The sequence below is a fragment of the Osmerus eperlanus genome, chromosome 19, assembly GCF_963692335.1.
Source record: "Osmerus eperlanus chromosome 19, fOsmEpe2.1, whole genome shotgun sequence".
Taxonomy (NCBI): Eukaryota; Metazoa; Chordata; class Actinopteri; order Osmeriformes; family Osmeridae; genus Osmerus; species Osmerus eperlanus.
The window spans coordinates 6844958-6868406 of record NC_085036.1 but is presented as its reverse complement, the minus strand read 5'-3'; the positions used below and the strand labels follow the sequence as shown (position 1 = coordinate 6868406).

The following is a 23449-nucleotide window of genomic DNA, read 5'->3' as shown; positions in this document are numbered from 1 at the left end:
TCATACTTATAAAAACAGGTTTATTTCCAGACTGAGACACTGGTACAGTGAAAGGGGTAAAGGGTATTGGGATCCGATTTGGGGTAATTCAATTGCGTTGAATTCGTACAGTAAGTTACAGAAAAGATATTTATACAATTTCTTGGTAAATCCTGTGCAAATAGTAAGGCCAGAATGAAAATACAGTCAAAGCCAAGAACATTCCAAAGCAGTCAATGTGACCTCGGTGCTAGAGCCCTCTACAGGGAGACACGGCTAGGGGACAGTCATTTGGCTTTTTGGCAGACTGTATAAAACAAGAGTGACCAGATGGAGAGGACTACAGTCAATTGAAAAGGTTCTTGATACCAGCTCGTTATATCCCTGTCGTGCCACTACGGTCAAGAAAAACAGTACACTTACAATGTAAAAACAGATTAAAAAATAATGATTTTGTTTATAAAACGTTTAACCAGTACAATGGCAAAAATGGATTTCGACAATATTCCTTGGGCATCTTTTGCAATGAACGACCTATCAGAAGATGCATATGTTAGGACCAGTGCCTGCACAAAGTGGATTAAATTCAGTTGTGCCTATGACAACTATAATGTCAACAGACCTACCCTCATCAACATCAATGCACGAAAGTCTTTTGTGTTATTTCCTGTCCATGAGAATGGTCACTCCCCATGGTCCTATACAGCCCCTGTAAACATACGGAGTGTCAATCTCAATCTCGAACCAATCAACAGTTGAGGCAACAACAAAAAAACATGCTCTCCAGTGATTGGCAGGAGTGTCTAATTGCCCGCCCTCCTGACTTGCTGCTCTCCAATCAGCTTCTGGTCTCCCGCAGTGCGAGAGTGGAGGAGGGTATTGGGATATCCAGCCCAGACCCTGGCTCTAGGGGGTTCTCTGAGAAAAGAGGAAAGAAAAGGAAAGAAAGGGAAAGAGAGAGAGAGAGAGAGAGAGAGAGAGAGAGAGAGAGAGAGAGGGAGGGAGGGAGGGAGAGAGAGAGAGAGAGAGAGAGAGAGAGAGAGAGAGAGAGAGAGAGAGAGAGAGAGAGAGAGAGAGAGAGAGAGAGAGAGAGAGAGAGAGAGAGAGAGAGAGAGAGAGAGAGAGAGAGAGAGAGAGAGAGAGGGGAGGCAAAGAACGAGGGAGGAAAACAAAAACAGAAAAAGAGAGTGCTTATGCTCAATCAAGGTTTGAGATCAAAAGAGCGCCCCCCCCGCTCCTCCGCACGCTGCGAACTTCAAGGGACCCGAAGGAGTGCAGCACGTGGCGCCCCTCACCGTGAATGCCGATCATGTGCTCCAGGATGAGGACCCTCTCTGCCAGGATCTTCAGAGCTTCCCTCAGCTGCAGCGCCCCCTCACCCTGGACACAGTCACAGCAGCACACCGTCCACACTCAAGCACGAGCAACAATAGAAAATACTTCAAAGAGCAGTAGGAATCTGGGGGGAGGGGGGGAGGAAGTCGAGTGGGATCACAGCTAGTTTTAGTCTGTGTCGATCCCCCGAATGCTTTGTATGTTACGTTTGGGGCATTGGGTCGTTTTCAAAACCCCACGTGCGTGATTGAATCTCAAACGGGCCTCCTGATTGGTTAATGATATGGAGGAAATATGCATCATCACCTCAGGGAGACCGTCTCCTGGCTCTCCCTTAGGTCCTGGAGCCCCCTACAGAAACACACACACAGGAAGACACGTCAAGAGGAGTCGTGACGACGTGACACATTCCTCACAAGCTGCCGTAACGCGCCAGGTCATAGGTTTGTTGTTAATTCGACGTGTTAACTCACTCGCAAGCCCTGTTCGCCACCGTGTCCTGGAGGTCCCTGTGAAACGAGAGATAAACACAAACATGAAGGGGCTGGGATTGAAGTTGATTATGGCATTGTTGTGACATGGGAAAACAAAGAGGGCGTCCAGCGAACTGGGAGCAGAGCATTTCAGATTGGGACGCTCATCTCAAGGTTGAACAGCTGAATTCGATGGGTCTTAAAAATGGCCGCTTAGCCGAGCCTCACCCTCTCACCAGCATCTCCTTTAGCCCCACGATCCCCGGGCCTGCCCGACAGCCCATCTCTGCCCTGGAAACACAGGGAGCCACAAATGCAGCCTACAGTCTATCTACCACACACGTCCATACAGAACTGACATGCAGGGATGCAACACAATCACAGACTGGGTATTTAGAGAAGTCCAATTGGACTCAATACCTACATTTCGGCCGGGGGGGGCTGGGTTGCCTGGCAACCCCATGGGTCCGGAGCCACCTGTGGAGTCCATGACATCATCATCACCATCATCGTTTCTTCTGAAGGAACACACATGTTAACTGTGTTATACTGCAACAGTGAGTGGTGAGTGATTTTACCTGGGGGGCCAGGGGGCCCGGCTGGTCCTGGGGGGCCACTCACAGGACTCTGGCCATTCCATGGAGAGATGTCTACCTCATCGTCTAGATCAGAAACAGAAACAGCTTTCATTTTTGGGACTTTTCAAATAATGCTTTGCATCGCTGCACAGCTGTGGGTCTCTGGTCTGAGAGCATCCAGAACAGTATAGCCAAAACTGAGATTGCTAGATTTGACACAGTTGTGACACGGCCAACGTTGAGGTAGGGAGCGGTAGCTCTGGAACATGTTTAGGAACTGTCCCGTTTAAAACACACACACACACACAGGTCTGAGGTTCGATTGGAGAACCTCTCCTTGGCGTTTTATAGAGCAGGTTTCTGGCTTGGCGGGCGCCTTAGGTTGCCAGATCCAGGCAGCTGTGCTGACAGGTTACAAATTGGCTCTGATTTACAGCAGACCAACTGCAGACAGAGCCCAGGCTTAAACAAAGCCAGCCCACCATCAGTAATTAAATACAGCTTTCCACCCATGCAGGCCGAGGAGAGGCTGGAGTGAGCCTCTACTGCACTCTGGTGGTGAAAATAGAAAGTGCATCCGAGGTAAGCCAATGGATCGAATTACATCGAGACAGCGGTGAATTACCTCAACTGGTTTTGGGACCTCGTTTTAAACCTTTAGCCGGCAATGGACGTCATCTGCAAATCTGCCATGTCACCACTATGAGCCCTGTTGGCCCACAATGCAGTTTCAAAGGAAGCCTCCCATTCCAGGACCACTTGGTTCCGTTACATGTACAGTACATGTAACGGTATCAAAGGTTTCTGTCTCACTTCCCGCTCCTACCGATGCCATGCTGCTCAAGTTCTGGGAAGTCCATCAAAGCAGCCAGAATGGGAACAAGGCTCTCTCTGCCTGTCAAATCTCTCCGGTCCTCAACGAGCTCTCATTGGACAACAGACAGCACATTCCAAGTACCACAGAATACAGCCCCGCTCGGAGGAAAAGGGAAAAAGGGCCTGGTTTAAGCAGACTACTCTCTCCCAAGGTCATGGGAAAAAAAGGCATTTTAAAAACAGTGTAAAAATGGGTTATAAGTCACGAGTGGGCCACAAATCTCGATTAACATGTAGATACTGAGAAAGTGGCTTTCCAGACCACTGATTGTCCATGCACTGTCCACAGAGAACCAGGGGGCGGAGCAGGAGACTGCTCCTTATCTTTGCTATTTGACCCATCTCTCTTTCCCTTCATTATTAACTGACACTTCTGTGACATATGACTGTAACAGGCGCGTACGCCAGAGAGAAATATGGTAAGAGAGACGATATATGAGACTGCTGGATATGTGAGACTGTTGGTCACAATGTGAAAAAAATCTTGACAGGGTGTGACGATGACCTTTTGTATGACACATGGGGGAAACTGAAGTTCTCGAAGTTCTGTCTGGTGTTTAAAATAAAATTTTCGATGTGCTGCCACAAAATATATTCAACCACTCTGAGAAAAAAAAGGTGATCTGGGTCACAGACACATCCACCCCTTGTGCAGCTTCAAATCTACTCACACTGTCCCAGCTCCCGGAGGCCAAACACATCTCCACGGAGGAGGTGAGAGGCGGGTCCTGGCGGGCCCGCTGGCCCAGGAAGACCCCTCTCCCCTGGGATCCCTCTCTGGCCCTGGGGCCCTGTGGGATGGAGGGTGCAACCACTCTTATGGCAGATGACAGAAACCTCCTGTGTCAGTGTAGCATCTCCAGAGATGCGTCTCAGGTCAGTAGCATTGTATGAGCAGTAATGGTAGACGAGTGGGCGGTTTCAGACTTGTACCTCTGGGTCCCACCGGTCCAGGTTTCCCAGAGACGCCCGTCTCTCCAGCGCGCCCTGGAGGGCCTGCGGTACCCGGGGGCCCCACCGGCCCCGGAGGGCCCCGGGCTCCTTAAGAAAGAAACAGGTTCGAAACCTCAACAGACAAACCACGGCTGGGATATGCATCTTTTTCACGACACAATAACTAAACCTAGGAAAGTCCGAAACACATGAAGTCTGCCAGGCTTGTCCCAAGAGCATCCGTCGAGTCCTGACTGTGTCGGCCTATCAGAGAGGCGTGGTTTCCTCACCTGGTATTCCGTGGCCTGGAGGACTGAGGAGGGTGGGCTTGGCTGCTCCCACCTCGTTGTCTGCTGCCCTCTCAGTGTAGGACCTGATGGGAATAGGCGGAGGCCCTGCTTCTTCCAGCAACAGAATCTGGCCCAAAATGGAAGCACGTTAAGATTTTGTCCCCACGGGCACGTTTTGTTGTTGTTGTTGTGGTTGTCATGTGCCCGAACTGAGAGAATCTGGCAACCAAATCAATTTTTTTACCTTGGACTCAATGGTGCTCAGTCGGTCGTTCACGTCGGCAAAGCCAGTGCAGTTCATACACTCTGTACGTGGAGATTAAGACACAGAGAGTGGAGAGGGTGATGTCATTCAGGGCAAATCATTTTTAACTATACAACCTTGTACCTTTAAATATTCGTGTCTGTACCGGACACACCGTATACCGGACAGTAGACATATTAGCAATTCCAGGGGAAAAACGGTGGACGCACAAATGAGCTCAGAGATGTTCAGGCTTAAAAAAATCAAAATAAAACGAAAACACACGTACTGCATGCGTTTCCAAAAGCAGCGTAAATGAGAGGGAGAGAGAGAAAACAAACAGATGGCAGGGATGGCCTATCCTGTGTTGTTTTTGCTGAGAGAGCTGAAGTCTTCATGCTAGCTTGATGTTGTGAAGGGAGCAAGGCTAAGCAGGAGCACTAAGCCAAGGTGACTGTGGACAGACACAGACAGCAGACCAGAGGTAGAGAGAGAGAGAGAGAGAGAGAGAGAGAGAGAGAGAGAGAGAGAGAGAGAGAGAGAGAGAGAGAGAGAGAGAGAGAGAGAGAGAGAGAGAGAGCATGCAGGCTGGAAGACCACACGCTATGTAAGGAGAAGTTGCAGGGAAAAAAGCGGTTGCGAAGGTGGGGGTGAAAAAGACACGATAAATGAGTAATAAAAGGTAAAGTGAGCAATGCGAGACAGACTCTCGTCTGCTGATTCTCTTGGAGAGAAAACAAAACCTCCCCCCCTCCCCCCCCCCCCTCCTCTACCCATCCTCTGCCAAATCTGCCAGCTTAGAGCCAAAGTTGCCGTTTCCCTCTGAGTGACGCTTGGCATCTTACTGCTGTGTGTTCAAACAGCAAGGCCACCCCTGGCCCACTCCAGTGACCGTCATAGACTCTCTGCACGCTCCGTCGCCTCTGACAGAGCAGCATGCCAGCCGCACTTTACCCATCCCCGTGCCAACGTGCCCGGGTGTGTGCCAACACGCCTTGTGAACATCTCAACATGGGGTTGAGACAGAGGGCCATAACCAGGTTGGCATGTCCTAAAATGCCCTTTCATACTCTGGGATTGACGGTCGGCAAATAGCTCTATTCACTATTCAAACGTCAAAGAACTTTCTTTTTCCTTGGACGGCTTCATGGAGGAATAGTGGGATCCATTTGTTGTTGTTATTGTCTTCATGTGACATGAAGAAGATAAACCGACAATAGAACAAGACAAGCAGCCTAAACAGACTTCTCAGAGCCCCAAAGGCACTTACATTAACCCTATGAACGCCGATTTCATATCTAAATCAGGTCTGACCAAGGACTCGAACCCCACTTTGAACTTGTATTTTTTTTCATTTTTTTTTCATGAATCCATCCCTTGTCAAAAAAGAACATTTACGCCCAAAAAGCTATGTTTTGGAGGGGTGGGGGGGGGGGGGGGTTCTGAGTAATAAGAATGACATCAACATTTTAGTGTTTGCTGACAAGTGGAACTCTGGAGTAATTCATCAGCTTGTTCTCAGCTCATTACCTAGGTGTGGCATGTGTTGGGAATCATGGAAAAACGAAGAGATGCAGGATGCCATGCCAAGAGAAAGCCATAGGAAGACGAGGCGATAATGAGCAAACAAGACAGGAGAACCTAAACACGTTCTCATTCAGAGCTCGCCTTCAGCGAGAGGCTGGTTCTGGGATGCATGTGGCCACACGTTGCTTTCTTATAATGCATGCTTGGGCTCGGATCGTTCAACTGGAGTTTGAAAAAAACGAGGATGTTTTACAAATAGCCAGCGTAATGAGTACTGGGCCCGTTGATTGAAGAGATGCAGGCTGCCAGCACAGCATGTGCTAATGACGCTTGTGTGCACACTGCTGTGTGTGTGTGTGTGAGTGAGAAAAAGAGGGAGAAAGACAGAGACAGACCGAGAAAGAGAGAAAGAGAGAGAGATAGAGAGACAGACAGAAAAAGACAGACACAGCAGTGCATTGGTGGCTGTGAAAGGTTCCAGCCAAGAGTGACTTTGAATAGGAACATTACTAATTCATACACTCAAGCTGTCTTTAGAGTTGACGCACAATCAAGCATTGCAGCTTTTTGTCCCCCCCCCCCCACACACACACACAAATTCAAACGGCTATATAATGACTGCCAGAAGCAAAGGCTAAATGGTGATATTTCTCCTGGCTTGAAGGAAAGGCTGAATATAATTCTGGAACAACAAGAAAATAACCTTTTATGGTCAAATCCATGCAGTGTTTTTGTGTTACGTTGTCATAGGTATGAAAGGGCATCAAGGTCTGTAGCTGGAAACAAAGTGTAGTCTCATTAAAGATGATGAAAGTGATTGTTTCAGTGTGCATATATTGATAAGACCAACTGGAGCTGGAACTTTGATAACTGATTCGTGACCACCAAAAGAAATCACCAAAAGCGTGTTTACAGAGATTAACCTTCCTGGAAATGAAGTTTCCAGTGGTACAACCACCTTCCCAAATGTGTGTCTACCAAGTCCATCTATAAGTGTTCTGCTGTAAACAGATACCAACAGACAGCATGCGTAAGAAAATCATCAAAAAATGATTACCACAGTTCGAGTGACTAGCCTACCAAACCCTGACATCATTCAACAGAATACACAGACCTAAACTGAGATCGGGTCTGCATCATTTAAGAGGGTGGTGGAGATTTTGGCTGCAGCACTCAGAAAGTGGACGTTTCTGGTCGAGGCAGTAAAAGATAGATGAGCCGTTAAAATAACAGCCTGACTGCAGCCTGCCAAACCTCATAAAGACCATGTTTTCCCTCTACCCCTGAGGAGTATGCTCAGCCACATCCTGACCTGAACCAGTCAGCCTCACAGAGGTCAAGTGTGTGTGTGTGTGGGCGGGGGGGGGGGGGGGGGGGGGCGGTAGAAGTAAAAGATGCAGGCTCCTCAAAAAAGCAACAAACTTCTAAAAAGTTCAGAGTCCTTTTTTGAGACCTTATTTGGCAGACAATACTGGAGGCTGCTGGAGTGCTGTTGTTTTGGTGTACGCTACAAAAACGAGGCCAGACATCTGTCACCCAGACTCCTCCTCGGTGCCTGCTTCCTCTCTTTCTGCATTGTTTGTTGCTTTTAATTAAACAAAAGATTACACTGTGTAGTGGTCTAGATTCAGACGTAAAAGGGCCTTACCTCAACATGAGTGCAAAACAAACTATGGGCCCTGTTATAAATGTGCAACGTCAGTATATTGGCAAAGATATATTTCAAATAGACAAGCAACGATCATTTATTTCAAAAGATTTGGTCATTATACAAGTCATTCATGAATGTTTTGATGAAATATAGCCATTGAGATTGAACACGATTCAATTGCAGTTTTGGTTCAGCTGCCTCATCCAATATTAAGATTTAGGTGTATTTTAGAATTACTCTTAAACACCTGGCAGAAAATAGGCAATTCAGAGCATGATATGTGACTGAGCTTTGATTAAATCTGGATTAAGAATGACAGATCTACTGCATGTCTACCTAATCCATTCCTTTATCTACTGAAATAAAAGAAGACTTCTACACAGATAACAGATCTTCAACACCTGCTGGAATTACTCATCACATACTGTGAGCCATGAAGCTAAATCCATCTGTCTGGCTGTGGGCTCCACTTCAAACAAAGGCAAACGATGAAAAATTTGACCTCTTGCCGATTCCCCTCCCCCCCACGCACTTTCTTAGAGATACTGTACACCTAACTTCCTCCCCTTTCCTCTCTTAGCCAGGTCAGAGATATCAATGGATGAACTGTTGACCTTCACAGTGCTTGTTGTCGCCGTGAGGCTCAGGTAAGTCGATGAGGGTCGACTTCCAGGAGACGGAGTGCTCTTGGAGGCCTGCATCCAGGCACGGATCGTCCGCCTTGAAGACAGGCGTGCCTTTCCTGTAGTGTAGTTGCACCGTTGGGTAAAGGTCTACCTCAGATCACTGGACAGGGGAGGGGAAAAATACAGATGTTCTCTTCAGTCGGCAGTAAAACGAGAGAAAGAGAGAGAAAGAGAGGCACCCCCCGAAGACAATGGTGAACGCAGACCGTGCAAGGTGAATGCTTTCTCCAGATGGACGGCTGGGGTGGACCCATTTGAAACTGTTGCCAGCAACAGCGAGGCTTCGCAAAGAGGTAAGATGATAAGGACAATTACGGTTATGAAAGCAGACACACGCACTAAGTCACCCCCGCACGCTCGCTTCATCGGGCCGACAGAGCCGCTCAGCACATCCCTTGTAAAAAGCGCAGTCCCGATGTAGCCTCCACAAACAACACATGCCTAAATTAGTGATGGGCATTCCGGCTCTTTTTCGTGAGCCGGCTCGTATGGCTCAGCTCACTAAAAAGAGCCGGCTCTTTTGGCTCCCGAACGGCTCTTTAAAAAAAACATGTTTTAACTATGAATTTGACTATGATAGGTGTGAAAACAATTTTAATTAAATTATTAAATGAAATCATACTCGACCGTAACCACATATCTTTAAAAATGCATTGATTTGTCATGGCTCTCCTCCGAGTTTTGACTACTCTCTGACTGTGTGTGAGTTGGCTCGGCCCTCCCTCATGCAGGATTGACAGGAACCGAATGTGAGGATGATCGTGTGCGCCTTTAAGCCTACAAGTATTTTTTTGTTGTTCTTTGAATTAGTCAATTATTTTAAATACAATTAAAATTCATTATTTCATAATCATTTAGTTTTTATAGGCTGTATTAATCTATTAAAAATAGAGTCGGCTCTTCAGATATGCGAGCCAGCTCCCGACGTTCACCTTCAAGAGCCGGCTCTTAGAGCCGGATCGTTCGCGAACGACCCATCACTAGCCTAAATCAACTTCATCTTCTAAACAGTCTGGAAGATTCTGGAAATGTTTGGTTGCAGATCACGTCATGAAAAAAAACACACTGATGAACCCCGTTTCCATCACCAGCAGAGCGGAGCTAATAATAGCTCTCTCTCACTCTTTTGTCTGTCTCTCATTTTCTCTCTCTCACTGCAGACAAAACATAGAGCTCGTTCCCAGGCCTACAGAAGGTATGCATCAATATACATGGGTAAACAGAAGACAAGCAATAAGCGACTACACATCCAGAACTATGTCTGGCTCCCACTGTCAGAAGGGGTTTCGAACCAGGTCTCACATATGCAGTTAGCGCAGACCGCTCTCAGAGGAGGTCCCTGTATGTCGGTCCTCACAAACAAGTCAAGATCTCATCTCACTATTGGGAACCACAACAAGGCACAACCACCACTGGTGGTTGAACTGTGACAACAAGCCCTGCTGGGAAAGCCTCCATCGTGCCAAATCCCATGAGACAGAAAGAATTCATCGCCACCTTATCAAAAACACGGGAATGATTTGACCTGCGTCAAAGAGCAACGCGATGGTCAGTGATTCAACAAGTTATGTACACAATCTAATCTCTCCCATCCATGACTCACGGGCCACAAACTGGTGATTTATTCCTTTAGTGCCTCTACATCTGCTAAGCACTTTGAGACTTACATTTACATGTATTCATTTAGCAGACACTTTTATCCAAAGCAACTTCCAAGAGAGACAAAAAGTGCATAGGTCAATGATCGTAAACAACGAGATAGCCCCAAAACATTGTGGGTAGCCAAAACATGAAGCATGCATTGTGAAAAGCAAATAAGTGCCAATGGGAAGAAACATAAGGGCATGTAGTTAAACAAGTTGCAATTAAACATAATGAACTTCAAAAGTCCAAGAGTGTACCTGTAGGAAAGACTTATTAAGAAGTGGTAGAGGAACCCTGTGTACAGTATACTATGATTGGTCTGAGGTATACGGTGAAATAGTATGCAATAAGTATAATCTGACTGAAAGGAGGATTCTTTTACGTGGCCAAATTTATTACAGTGAGGGGGAGACCTCCCTGTTGTGGAGCATTTGACAAATTTCTTAGCTGAAAGGCTTCAAAACGATGTGAGATTTAAAATGCTCCAAGGAGTGAATGATGCCGTGTCTCATGTAATTCAGACCTCATGGTACAGTGTAGTAACAGAGGTCATGTGTTCTCACTTATACAACTCTTGTTAGGTCCACAACTCTTGGCAAACACTTGACTACATTTTGAACAAATTGGGGAAAAAAGTATTTTGTGTTAAAAGGGAAGATCGATGCACCGCTGACAAGGCTGCATATGCTGTCTGATTTAAACAGTCTACACCAGAGCAATGCATCTCGAATAGCTCAGTAATTAGGCTAGCCATCTGCCCTATAGACATATCAGAACTTAGAGAAGTATAAGGCATTCCCTGTGTTGGATTACTAGACAGACTGGTACCCCAGCTGTCCTGACAAGTATCCCATTCCAAACAGTTGCTCATACGAACATGTGGTAAAATGATGGCCGATTCTGGAATTACAGTATTATGGAGTTTGCGGAATGTGGCTTGATTAGACGTCTGGCTTACTTGGAGCCCAGCAATCAGCTGGCAGCCTTTGCGGGATGCTAAATCGAGCTTTCTGTGAGAAGGTGGTAACGTCCACGCAGCCAGTCTGTCCTTGGTGGTCAGGGCTCGAGTTGCTGGAGTCCCTGGCCTTGGGCTTGCAGATTTACAAGAGGGTCACAACGGGTGGAGAAAAAGCACACTTCCTGCTGGACTGTCAATTCCCCACGATACACACAAGAGGCAAGTAGGCCAGTATATCACTAGGCAGTCATGCTTGGATATTTCGACTCTGCACAGCAGAACCGAGACAGAGTAATAGACTTGTCAAAAGACAGCCGCACCCCTTTAGCATCTTGGCCTCAAATACCATCCATGTATCAAAACATTTCTGTCAGGAAACATAATGTGAGCAGCCTAGTAGCTGTCATGATCATACATTCGAACAGTAGCTCTTGTTATTTATAATTCAGAGGACATTGCTGGTTCCCACAGCGCATAGCCAAGTAACTATTGGAGGAATAGTCGAATGTGAACACTACCTTCAGTGAGTGTACATGCAAACAGATAAGCCAAGCACTCGCCTGGGTTCGCATCTTCATTACCAACATAAACTGCATCTCAGAACATCTGTGAAGATCTCTCTGCACAGCTTGCTATCGCTAGCTGTCAAGTGTAGCCCTGTGTGCACTAGTCCTTGTTATTAGGCCCAGCGTGCCGAGGAAACCGGTGAGCACCGAAAGAATCTAGTTATCGGCGCCATCAACCGCAAGTTATGCGTCCCCCGTCGCCTTTAACAGTGGAGTATTTTCGCTCCAGTCTTCTTCAAGGATTCAGCTGGCTGACAGGATGTGGCGAGGACAGGCCTCTCTCAGGGCCTACAGGGCTACAGGGTACCCACCTGTCCCCTTCAGCTGTTCTCATCTATTTACTGGCAGCAACTCTCTTCCCCCAAGGCTCTGCTGTCTGTCTGACTGTCAAGTTCCTGTGCAAGGCAACTCCTCGCATGGGTTATCTCTCGTCATTCCGTTACACATCTAATTACCGTTTACAGCAGGGAAGCTTGCTCACAGACTGGGATGGGGTTCAAACAAAAATCATTATTTCAAATGGTTTTGAACCGTAAATTGTCGAACGTGTTTGACTCTTTAAAAAAAAACAGTTGATCGCATTTGGCTTGTCCCTGTTTGAGATTTCTTCACTGGATAAAATAAGCATGCGAATGCATGACTATATACTTCCTCTTGCAATGTTTCAACACCTGGCCAAGCTATTATAATTGTATTAAAGGCGGGCCAATCAGATCCAAGTATGTCCTTTGGGCAGGTTCAGGCTGGGTTTCAGTATTTGCGAGGTCAGGCCCAGTATCAGTACAGCACATCAAATACAATCCCTTTGATCAATCTGTTTAAAGTGAGACTCGACCTTGTCGTGTTCTCAGATGTTTCGTTCAGGCATTAGCGATACAAAACAAGTTATGGAAAAATCAAATCTGCATCATAATCAGTTCACTTGAGGACAAACAGAAACACAATTCCGGGCCAACTTCCCAGCGGACGTGCGAGGGTGTGCAAGTTAACCCGCGCACATCTGGAGAGCATTCATGAACTACATAACATCCACTCGACCCACTTGATACCAGACACGACGTCTTTCGAGTAGCACCCTTGCCTAGCCCCACCCCTGTGGGACGTACATGTGGCTAGACCGCAAACACTTTGAAACGTGTGGATTCAACATGACCCCGAGAAACCCAACGCAAACCCCGCTTATAAAAGGAGTGCTCTTGATGGTAAAACACGCACACCTGAAAGACAAACACCCAAGGCCGGGCGAACACGTTTTGATTTGCTCGTCGTGAATTGAGTTCTCGCTCATTTCCAATTACTGTGAGACATGCCAAAAGCCCTCTTTCACCTTGAAATACATCAACACATCCTGACGCTATGAGCTACTTTGTATGCAATCCTTCAACAGAAGAAAAGCAACAAAAGGGCTTCTAAGACACAGATGGAAACGCTAGGCTTCAATGTGGCTTTTTGTCAACAGGAGCAATAGCCGGAGTGGATATCTGACAGGGTAAAAGATACACTGGACGTCCAGATAAACTCTTTATTGTCGTCCCATTGCTGTGCTGGATAAGGGGGACAACATATCCTCAAACACTCTACAGGAAGATAACTATCAGAATGACCGTGTCGGAGAGGAGAAATGGGAAGGGTGTGGGGGGGGGGGGGCATGGAAAGGGAAATGAGAAACAGGCTCAGAGCCCCCCAGCATGGTGATTACCCTCCAGCCTCACAATCAGTGGGAAGGGGAAAAAGCTCATCTGGGCCTCGCGTAAACACAACCTTCTTCTTCACAACTCGGCCCATCAAAACTCCATCAGCATCTAGCCAAAAACAACACGAGATGCTTTCGCTCCTCTCCAAACTAAACGCCCAAATTGGTGATGGGAATGATGAGTTGATTATCTGTGTCGTGGATAGAGCCGGGCCTACTGCTTGTGGAACATTGTACTTGGTCTACTTTAATCGTTGCGCAAAATTATGATGCTTTCTTGATTGTAGAAGAGAGGTTGCAGAGTTCAAAGATATTGTATAGGGCTCAAATATACCACACAGGGCAGTTAGCAACCAGACCCAAAATGTTTATACATACAATAGTGGGGACGGTGCTTACAAAAATAAAAAATTGTAAGCAATTGCATTTCCTGCTTTCCATTTCTCTGTATGACCAGATATTTTCAAATTCCATCTGAATGTAAAGATAGCTGTACGACACGGGGACGCTTCTGCCAGAAGCGTTTTCGAGTGCGGAAGGAGAAGAGGAGCCAACTTGGAGAGACGCCATCTTGTCTTGAGGAGTCGTCCGCTTTTCGCATTAGCGTGTTCACAGTATGGGAGCCCATCCGAAAAGGTCCTGCGACGAGAAGAGCTGTCGAGATAGAGCTGGGATACATATACACGGCACGTCTTCCCATGTTTGATGTCGCTGAAACACGCGGGCTCGTGTGCAGTGGGGGGGGGGGGGGGGCGGGCTATATTTAGGCCAAATCTCATGTTGTCGACCCAGATTTTCTCCCTTAATTGGTAAAGACCAGATTCTGCTGCCGTCAGATGTTCGCGGCGGTCTCCTGGAGCTGGGAGAGGAACTGATCGGACGTCTTGGGGGCTGGAGTTGACCAACTCTCCATGGGACGCCCTTTCATGCGAGCGCCTCACCAAAATATTTTCGTAGATCAACAGAGGGTCCGGGGTTCCGAGAGGCCCTTTGCCCACAGCCTTGAGCAGAAGGACAGAAAGAGGGGGAGGAGAGAGGGAGCAGGCGAGCGAAAGGGGAAAGAGGAGAGGCTGGAGGCCTTGATTGATTTACCATGCCAGAAGGGAGCGTGGGGGCCCTTGGACATGACCCAAGCCAAATGCAACACATCTCACGAGGGATCTGACGCCGAGCCAGGACGCCCTGAACAGACGAGCTGGTCTCGAGAGGTCTGGGGGAGATCTTTGCCTCAGTCTTTCTTCTGCTGACTTATGGGGAGTATCTGTAGGGTGGGTCAAACGTACCCGTACATCACTATCGTTTGGATCTAAGGGTACTCTGAAGTCTATGTGGCTTTACCTGTCAAGTGAAACGGGATCTCCGGGATCAAAAGGAACACACGTCGCCTCCAAACTGAGGCCAGAACTTTCCTGGTCTAGTAATTGTCAATGAAAGCGCAGATTTATTCCCTGTTAAAGCTTTATAAAATGTTTATTTCTTTCCTTTTTATATCCCCAACTCCTTCCTTCCTACCTTTTCTGATCAAGACGAGCAGAGAGCAGCCGTTGGTTCGTGACAGCACTGTACTGTACTAGTTCCTGTATGTGCTGAGGGGGTGAGTCTCTAGCTTTTGGCAGGACAAGTAGCACTGTTGTACTGTAGCAGCGCTGGAGAACTGCCACAGGCAATCTCTAAACCCAGGGCTGGTGTTCCGCTACAGATTTATTGCTTTATAATGGGGATATCCTCTCCAATGGTCATTACCACAGACAGATACGAAGACTCTGCTTCGTTAGAGCAGTTTCCCAGACCTCCGGATCGTCCCGGGAGACAGCCAGGTGTGCCACAAACTGAGCTAAGTGGCGATTTAAACAAGCGGCACGGGAGTTTGTGCCAGTCGTGATTTATGAAGAAGTCGATACAAAAGCAGTTACGTGTCGCTGCTCACTGGGGATGAACTGAGACCAGGCTGAGATGGCACAACACTGGAACACTGTCGAGGGCAATATTAGTCAAAGTGTGTGCCAGTGCATGCGCGGCCCACAGGTAGGTCTTGTATTCCCAGGCTGTGTAGATCTTAGTTATGAGGACTGTGAGCAGTGAGCCTGCTAACAAGCCTGCCTGAAAACTGTCTGGACAGTTGCAGTCCATGGCATATCCCTCGGTACTGGAGTAGGAGCAAACCCCACCATGGCAGAGTGTGAGTATAAAGTAATTGCTGACACCCACAGATACAAAAAGTTGGAGTCTTTGTCTGTTTTTTCTACCGCTAACCATCACATCTAACCACCACCACTTGGTGAGAGACTGTGTCTGACCGGCTCCTTTGAAAGGCCCGCTCCACAGTGATGAGGCCAGGACCTGCCATACCGCAAGGCTCCATATGGACACAATTATTCCAAGCACTTTGACCACGTCTAAAAATGTTTGCAGACACATTTCCAAAAGGTTAAGCAAACATCCAAAATCTATGCACCTTGGTTTCCCACAGGCACTTCTGATGATATCTCTCCCCCCCCCGTCGCCCCCGCCCCCCCCCCCCCCCCTGCAAAAAAAAAACCTTCGGCTGAACTTCACTTCTCAAAAATATATTAATCCCCACACCATTAGTAATGAAGTTGAATAACGAGACCTACTATATCTGCTCAGGCTCAGAGAGGAGTTGGTAATGTTGGTATTATGATCGAAGACAGAAGATCATAAATTACTGTCTTGTCTACTACCTGGGTCCGTCTAGACGAACGTCTATTGTGTTGCCATAGTAACATCACAAGGAACTGTCAAATGCAAGCATGCCTGACCAAGTATCTGCCATCATCAGACATAATTCAATTAGCCAGCGCTATGTCATGCTAATGGATATATAGTTGCACCTGGAATTCAAGCTACTGACTCATTGGATTGTATGCTGATGATGATTTGTGAATGCACTTACCCACAAAGCTTAAGATACTGGTCTCCAAAGTCAGACTGTGCTGTGGGGGCTGTATTGTGGGTATACGTTCCCAGGGTTATCTGGAGTCAGTTGGCTGAGCGGTGAGGGAGTCGAGCTAGTAATCCGAAGGTTGCCAGTTCGATTCCCGGTCATGCCAACTGACGTTGTGTCCTTGGGCAAGGCACTTCACCCTACTTGCCTCGGGGGAATGTCCCTGTACTTACTGTAAGTCGCTCTGGATAAGAGCGTCTGCTAAATGACTAAATGTAAATGTAATGTAAATCTCACTGCCTCTCAGTCTCTGGATCGGGGCGCAGGGGTAGGGGGAGGTTGGTGTGGAGGGGCTGACTTTGCAGGTTGTGAATCAAAACAAAGCAGTTGGCATGTTGGCTGTGAGAGAGCAGCTCCAGTTCGACTCCTGAAATCTGGTCACTGTAACCCAAGCTGGGTCTGGGAGAAGGGGGCTCCCTCCGGGAAAGGCAACCCTGCATCCCGAGGGAGCTCAGGCTGTCCAAATATTTGACCAAACACGCAGATAAGTGTCTGTAGCCTGCAGACAATCAGGGAACTCAGATCCGCTTCTTGCATACAGTATCGTATGCTTATACACATCCCAATGCAGAAATGTAGATCTTAACTCGTGAACAAACACAGAACTATTCACCACAGAAAGGGAACTCATCTCAACGTGTACACATGCGCGCACACACAAAATACTATATGGCTACAGCTGGTTCCTCGACAGTATCTCAGAATGGTGAGATGTTGGTTTAAACTTTCTGTAAATAGAACGGAGGACAGAAGTGAAGACACAGAATAAGAGAGGGCATTTACACCTTAATCCAAGTGCTTCCGCTGTAAACGAAGAGTTTAAGCCGAGCAAAGAGAGGCCAGATGTTCTCAAGCCATGGCTGGAGAGTGAAGGAGAGGCCTCTTTCAAGAACGTATCATCAAAATCCCTCCATTGGTCACAATTGGGCGCTTTTTCCTGTGTCTCACTCCTTCCGTTGACAAATGCATTCCAGATCGGGCCCACAGAAGTCAGGGATCGGGCCAGGCTTCTCCAGCTGGTCCCACCGGCCCACCATAACTCACGTCTGCTGTCGCTCAGGGAATAACACAGACAGACAGATGCACTTCACAGCCATGCCGATCGCCTCGCCTCACAGACCCCCCAACCACACCACCCCCCACCCCACACCCACCCACAGGTCAGTGCCTCATTTGTTTATTAAAAAAAAGAACCAGAAACAGTGCTAAATGGCAGTTAGAAGAGGGTTGGAGGGTTGCTGACATGGTTGTGTACTGAAACTCTCTTGATAACCATTTTGCTCTTGGACTCTCTAGACAAAACAATAAAACATGTTTATAGTGACTTGGAGATGGATTCCTTTTTGGATTTGATGTCGATGCTTGTGTCGGCAGATTCTTGAATCGGATTTGTTTTTCCTCACTGTGTGTCCTGATCTTCAAAATCATGATGTGTTTTTCTTTGGTTGGTACAGAGGGGGATTTAGGTGATGACGGACTAGAATCAAAACACCAAGTCTGTTATGAACTTTGAACCCAAGTAATCTGTCATCTTAGAATCCCTGAATAGCTCAAATAAAGTTCCCAAGTGGATCCCAAGTCATTTGTTACAGTCAATTGAAATACAAGCCGGAAAATATCAATCAAACATGGATAATGCCAAAGAACAGATCACTACAAAGCACATGTTTTAGTTGAGCACAGCAAATGATTGTGGCAGCGTCCTCAAACTTGTGTCATGAAAGCCACTGAGGCAGAGCAAAAATATGAGTCAAATGAAAAATGATGACCACAACGCTCCTTCTTCTCCTCAATGTAGAATGAGGTTAAACAGAGGGCCTCGGAGCCTTAATGGATTGGATGCATATGGGAACTCAGAGGGACACGACGAATATGGGAAGCACATGGCATATGCGGACAATTCGGTGAAACTGATCGAAAAAGAATCTGTTGCGGTTGGTTCCCGTGACATTCCGGAACAGCTTGTGTAAAAAATGTGTATTCCATTGGCTCAGGACCTTTACAGACCCTTTCGGTGCATGTGAAGTTATGGGAAGGGTTGTCTGGATTCTTGGAAGAGTATGATCTAAACTGCTTCCCCTCCCCCCCCCCCCACGTCACCACCATCAAGTTCACTAAATGGCTGAATACTGCACATCAATTCCCCAACTAAGGCGGTTCATTTAGCTGGAATTCATACCATGTGCTCACAAAATGCGTCTCTGGACTGACATCTCACGAGAACCCTTGCTTACACAGTCCCCTTGTGCTGTAGGCTCTGTGTCCAATTGTTCCTGGAGAGTGGACGACGATAGACTTGTCTCTTGACCAGCTGTTTCCATTAGACCAGTGCAACTTGGGTCGAGACAAACAGCTGGTCATACAGTATGAGGTCCAACTCTCTCATCTACCCACTCAAGTACACCGTGACAGACATATTGAGACACACACACACACACACAGGCAGGCATCAAGGCCAGAGGACACGCTCGCCGCCCGAGCACATTACAGCACGATGACATCCTGGGGAAGCTCACTGCAGAGGCGTAGCAACGCGCAGCCTGAAACAACAAGCGTGTGTTGGTTTCGATGAACGCGTCGGCCCTGGGAGCGAAGGCTCTCTCAGACGAGTGCGTCAAGCGGGGGGAGGGGGTCCTCCCATCCCAGGATGATCTCATTCCACTCCCCCAGAAGCAAGCTCGTGCCACATGCGGGTCTTGCCACCGAAGTGAGACGACTTCTGGAGCTACGACTTGCAGGCCGGCTCCCAAGGACTGGCCCAGGTGCACTTGTGCTCTGACGTCTTTCAAACTGCAAAGGTCGCACCTGGGATCTTTTTACGATGCTTTGTACAAAAGCCTGTTTTTCATATGATGACAGTTACGCTGAGGAACATGGACGTCTCAACAGGTCAACTTGGTCCGCCTTTTTTAAGTACGGAACAGTGACACGGGGTGTGGAGTATCATATCATAATATGTCTGTTCTTTGTCAAGTAAGTCATCAATCCCTGTCTACACCATTTTGCCTTTATTTCCGGCTCCTTCTGGCATTTCCCACAGGGCAGGTTTTCTTCCCTCTCAAGTTCCCATACATTTCAATAGATGATTTTGTAAGTACAAGTAATCCTTTACTTAAGGACTATCTGATTGTGGATTTCAGTAAATAAGGCAACAACACAGATGTTCATGACTCAGGGTCAAGTGGCTGAGTCCCGAACGGAGACTCTACAGTTGACGTTTCTCCTGTTCTGAGGTGACGGACAATCTAGAGTCAGTCTACCCTTTCAAGGGACTCCAGGGTCTGATCAAAGAAGGGCTGGAGAGGGTGACAGAGTATGGGGTGATGAGAACTAGAGGAAACAGGGAGAGTAGGAGAGGGGCTTGCAGCATTAACAACAGCTGGAGCTGGATGACCTTGTTTTCCCCTGAAATCTACAGCAAGGCCTGCCCCCACACCCCCCCCCCCCCCCACCACCACCACCACCCCTCCAGCAACACAGCAGGGCCAGGGGCTGGGGGGGGATGAGTACACCCAGGGTCACCACAGGTTACCCATTAATGTGATGAAGGCTTCCAGAATGAGGTCTCAGTGAGAGACCTCATTCTGATGTGTGTGTGTGTGAGAGAGAGTATGACAGTGAGAGTGAGAGTATGACAGTGAGAGTATGACAGTGAGAGAGAGAGAGAGAGAGAGAGAGAGAGAGAGAGAGAGAGAGAGAGAGAGAGAGAGAGAGAGAGAGAGAGAGAGAGAGAGAGAGAGAGAGAGAGAAATAGTGTTGTTGCTGTGCTGTAAACATAGAACAATACAAACCTTGGTGGTCAATCTAAATTTAGGAATAACACCTATTACAACTGTATATCAGTATCTGCCAACATTCTGCAATTAACCTCATTTCACGTCTTCAAAACATATGCTTGCATTCAGTAAACTGACTCCACTGTGCTGGCACAAAGGGGAGGTCATGTTTCAGGGTTCAACATTCAACACAACTCTGATGTGAAATACAAAGAACAGTATCAGACACCGATCTTAAATCTGAAACAGAAAATGTTGGTGACCTGACAACAGAGGGATACGGTCTTGTGTGCTTTTGGTAACCCTGCTCAACGTCCCTTAATTTCCTGAAATCCTCTCATATTCTTGAGCCAGCTACCTTCTCATGCATTCACTGTGCTTTGACTGTGTTTGGGAAAACATTTATCCAATAAAAAGGTTGCTAAAAAAGCAACATCTCGTCATCTAGCTTAGTATTTAAGATTTTAATACTTCTTGGCCCATCTGATGTTAACAATAGTGTGCCAGATTCCTTCTGATTGAGAGGCGTGACAAAGAGGCAAATATAGGAATGCAATATCCTTCTAAGTGGTAATTTTCCTTCGCAACCGGCCCCATCTTTTGACTCATCCTCACCACAGCCATTCAAAAAACAAAACAAACCTCAAAACAAAATGTCCAGCCAAAGCTACACCCGTGCTTTGGGTGACGATTGGTGCCCATTCCTCTGCCGGATTTCATATCACACACACAATTGAAACTTGAAGACAAAAAAAAAGGTATCTGGACAACAGTGAGGCCCAAGGCGAAAATTATAAAGTGTCCTCAGACGACATTTATGTTGTTGTGTAGCCTTTAGCCTTCAACTCATCCCAACCAAGTAGGCAAGAGGAGGAGAGGAGCTCTCTGGAGTCCTACTCACCCTTACTGCAGTCTTCTCCCAGGAAGCCTGGGCAGCACTTCCACTCCAGGGCTGTCACCTGCCGATACGTCAGTCTGTACGTGGGCCTGACCAGGGTCCTGTAACTGAAAACCCACCACATATCACAGAACGCTGCACTGGGACATCTCACTGATTTCTACCTCATGAAGAAACACACCTGTTCAGCTCCTAGACATATCCAGCTCCTCCATTTGTCATTCGTAACCCTCTTTCTTCGCATGCAGCTTCAAGTCACTTCAAAAGAGTGTTTTTTATCGACTTTTATCAAAACAACAAGGTTGGTCCAGGCTGACACTATGACTGAACACTGTGAGTCTATTTAGAATTCTTGGATGGATCCCAAAGACATAAAACAATGGAATGCAACCATACAGCTACAAATCACACCAATCTATATGATAAACAGCTACGCTCTTACATCAGTGTCTTTTCTGGGAGCAATGGCAGACTGGGGAATAGAGGAATGGGAATGGAAAAAATCACTGTTATATGCCTTTATGGTGGCTGACTTGCTATTCAGTGTGGTGGGCCTGGGAGTAAATCAGCCGTCTATGACCAACATACAATGGGACAGAGTGTTTTCAAGAGGGGGGGGTGGTGTGTGGGGTGAGTCGTAAGACAAACTGTCAGCTGGATGAAGTTAAAGCCCTATTAGGCAAAAGATACACAAACACCATATATCAGTGGATTATGATCCCTGTGTGCAATGCCTGGCCTGGCGTTTCGTGAGCTGAACTGAAACCAAAATCAATAATATGCTCGTTCTCACAAGCTTGCTCATGAGAAGATGCCCCCTTCGCGGTGTTGTGGACAGACAGCCGTTAGTGTATATTTTCATGGACATGGAGCAGACACGAGAGAGGAGCAGGGAAATGGTGACAGTGTCGTCCATACCTGATGAGGTTAGAGCAGGGCCCGGGCCACCGGCAGCTCTGAAACACACGCTGCACCAGCGCCTCGGTCCCGTTGTGCACCTGGCATGACACCGTTTTCGACACAGTGTACTGACACCAGTTCCTACAAGGAGGAGAGCATGTGGGACACTGTTAGAGAATGTCCCCGCGGGCAATTGGTGGGACAGCGAGGTTGAGATACAATTCATGATGGATGACAAACCCGGCTGTCATTTGAGTACGTGTGAGAAGTCATAGACCAGGGCTGTCCAACCCTGTTCCAGGAGACATATCCTCCTGTAGGCTTTACCTCCAACTCCAGTTGTAACTAACTTGATCCATCTTATCGACATGCTAATTATTAGCATCAGCTGTTCTTAATTAGGGTTTGGGTGATAACGACAGGATGGCAACTCTCCAGGAATAGGTTTGGACATCCCTATCGATCAATTTGACGAGTTTACATATTTCTGTAATTCAGTGATGACTAGGCAGTTTCGTTATACACCTTTGCACCTTATTCTTTTTCCAGGTACAATTAACAAATGTCCTCTAGTCGCTGCTCTGCTTGACAGTTAAGTCAGCTATAACGGGACTGATTAGAAACAAAACCCGAATCTCTAAAATAACAGAAAAGGAGCGTTGGGCAGGAAGTAAATTCAAGAACAGCATCTGCTGTGAAACCGACCTGCGTACTGCATTGGAGCCTGTAGGGGGTCCGACAATTTGTTCGGAATTGATGCGTTGCAGTGTCACACCTGGAAACTGATAGAGAAACCCGGTCCCTCGTGACAGACTGGGCGACACCATCCAAACAAAAAGAATACTTAAAATGACTGAAGCTGTCATGGTCCTTGTGAGAGGTTCCTTCAAGTGTGAAAGGTAGAAAGAACGCTACCTGTGAAGCGAATGCATACAGTTTCGAGAAGCGCGTGGGGGACTAATAAAAAAGCGACGGCGTACTTTCTCGAATATTAACAATAAAGCAATTGAAACATAGACAAAATTGCAATGTCGACAGACATAATTCTGTGATCTTCCTGTCCTGCCTTTGTCGTGTTGCTATGGCTTTTGTCTCCCAGATAGTGGGATTGCCTTGCTAGAGCGTGCCTGCGCTACAACTCACAGAAGTTTCTGAGAATTCGACGGCGCAGCAGATGATAAAGACTGAACGTTTTCGGGCTCAGATATTGGTAATGCGAGCAAGGGGATCTACCTTGGAGCAAACGACTACTCGATGGTTGTCTAAAGGTAGCAACACAGCATGATAAAACCTAATAAAATGTTATTAAGTCATTATCGCCACATGTACAAGGAGGGGAAGTATTAAATGTCTTCATCATTTGGTTCATTTTATATAGCCTATGTGTAAGAAGTACCCTCCCATCCGTTTTTCCACTTTATTTTGTCAGGATCAAGAAGGTTATAGACCAGAGGTAGACCAGCCAACAACAGCTAGG

General features: G+C 47.1%; 1 protein-coding gene across 2 annotated transcripts; it reads right to left on the bottom strand.

The window, feature by feature from the left end:
- LOC134039424 (collagen alpha-1(XXVI) chain) lies at positions 1-23304 on the bottom strand. Of its 2 annotated transcripts, none has more exons than XM_062485289.1 (14): positions 22678-23304; positions 21991-22113; positions 21076-21179; positions 4709-4770; positions 4465-4591; positions 4175-4282; positions 3913-4032; positions 2366-2449; positions 2212-2264; positions 2016-2078; positions 1788-1823; positions 1621-1665; positions 1275-1359; positions 1-897 (listed from the first exon to the last, which is right to left on the bottom strand). In XM_062485289.1, exons 1-14 carry the CDS (start codon positions 22836-22838, stop codon positions 818-820), a joined length of 1251 nt encoding a protein of 416 aa, XP_062341273.1. In that variant the 5' UTR covers positions 22839-23304; the 3' UTR covers positions 1-817. The 2 variants fall into 2 exon arrangements, with proteins under 2 accessions (XP_062341273.1, XP_062341274.1); XM_062485290.1 differs by lacking the exon at positions 22678-23304 and adding an exon at positions 22213-22306.
- Between the last annotated feature and the right edge of the window lie 145 nt (positions 23305-23449).

Excerpts from the sequence above, each read along its gene's own strand:
- LOC134039424 (XM_062485289.1), bottom strand. The coding sequence starts at position 22,838 with ATGACAGCTTCAGTCATTTTAAGTATTCTTTTTGTTTGGATGGTGTCG. Across the intron at positions 4,283-4,464 it reads TCCAGGCCACGGAATACCAG|GAGCCCGGGGCCCTCCGGGG; the intron begins GTGAGGAAACCA and ends TTCTTTCTTAAG. Across the intron at positions 4,033-4,174 it reads TGGACCGGTGGGACCCAGAG|GGCCCCAGGGCCAGAGAGGG; the intron begins GTACAAGTCTGA and ends TCCATCCCACAG.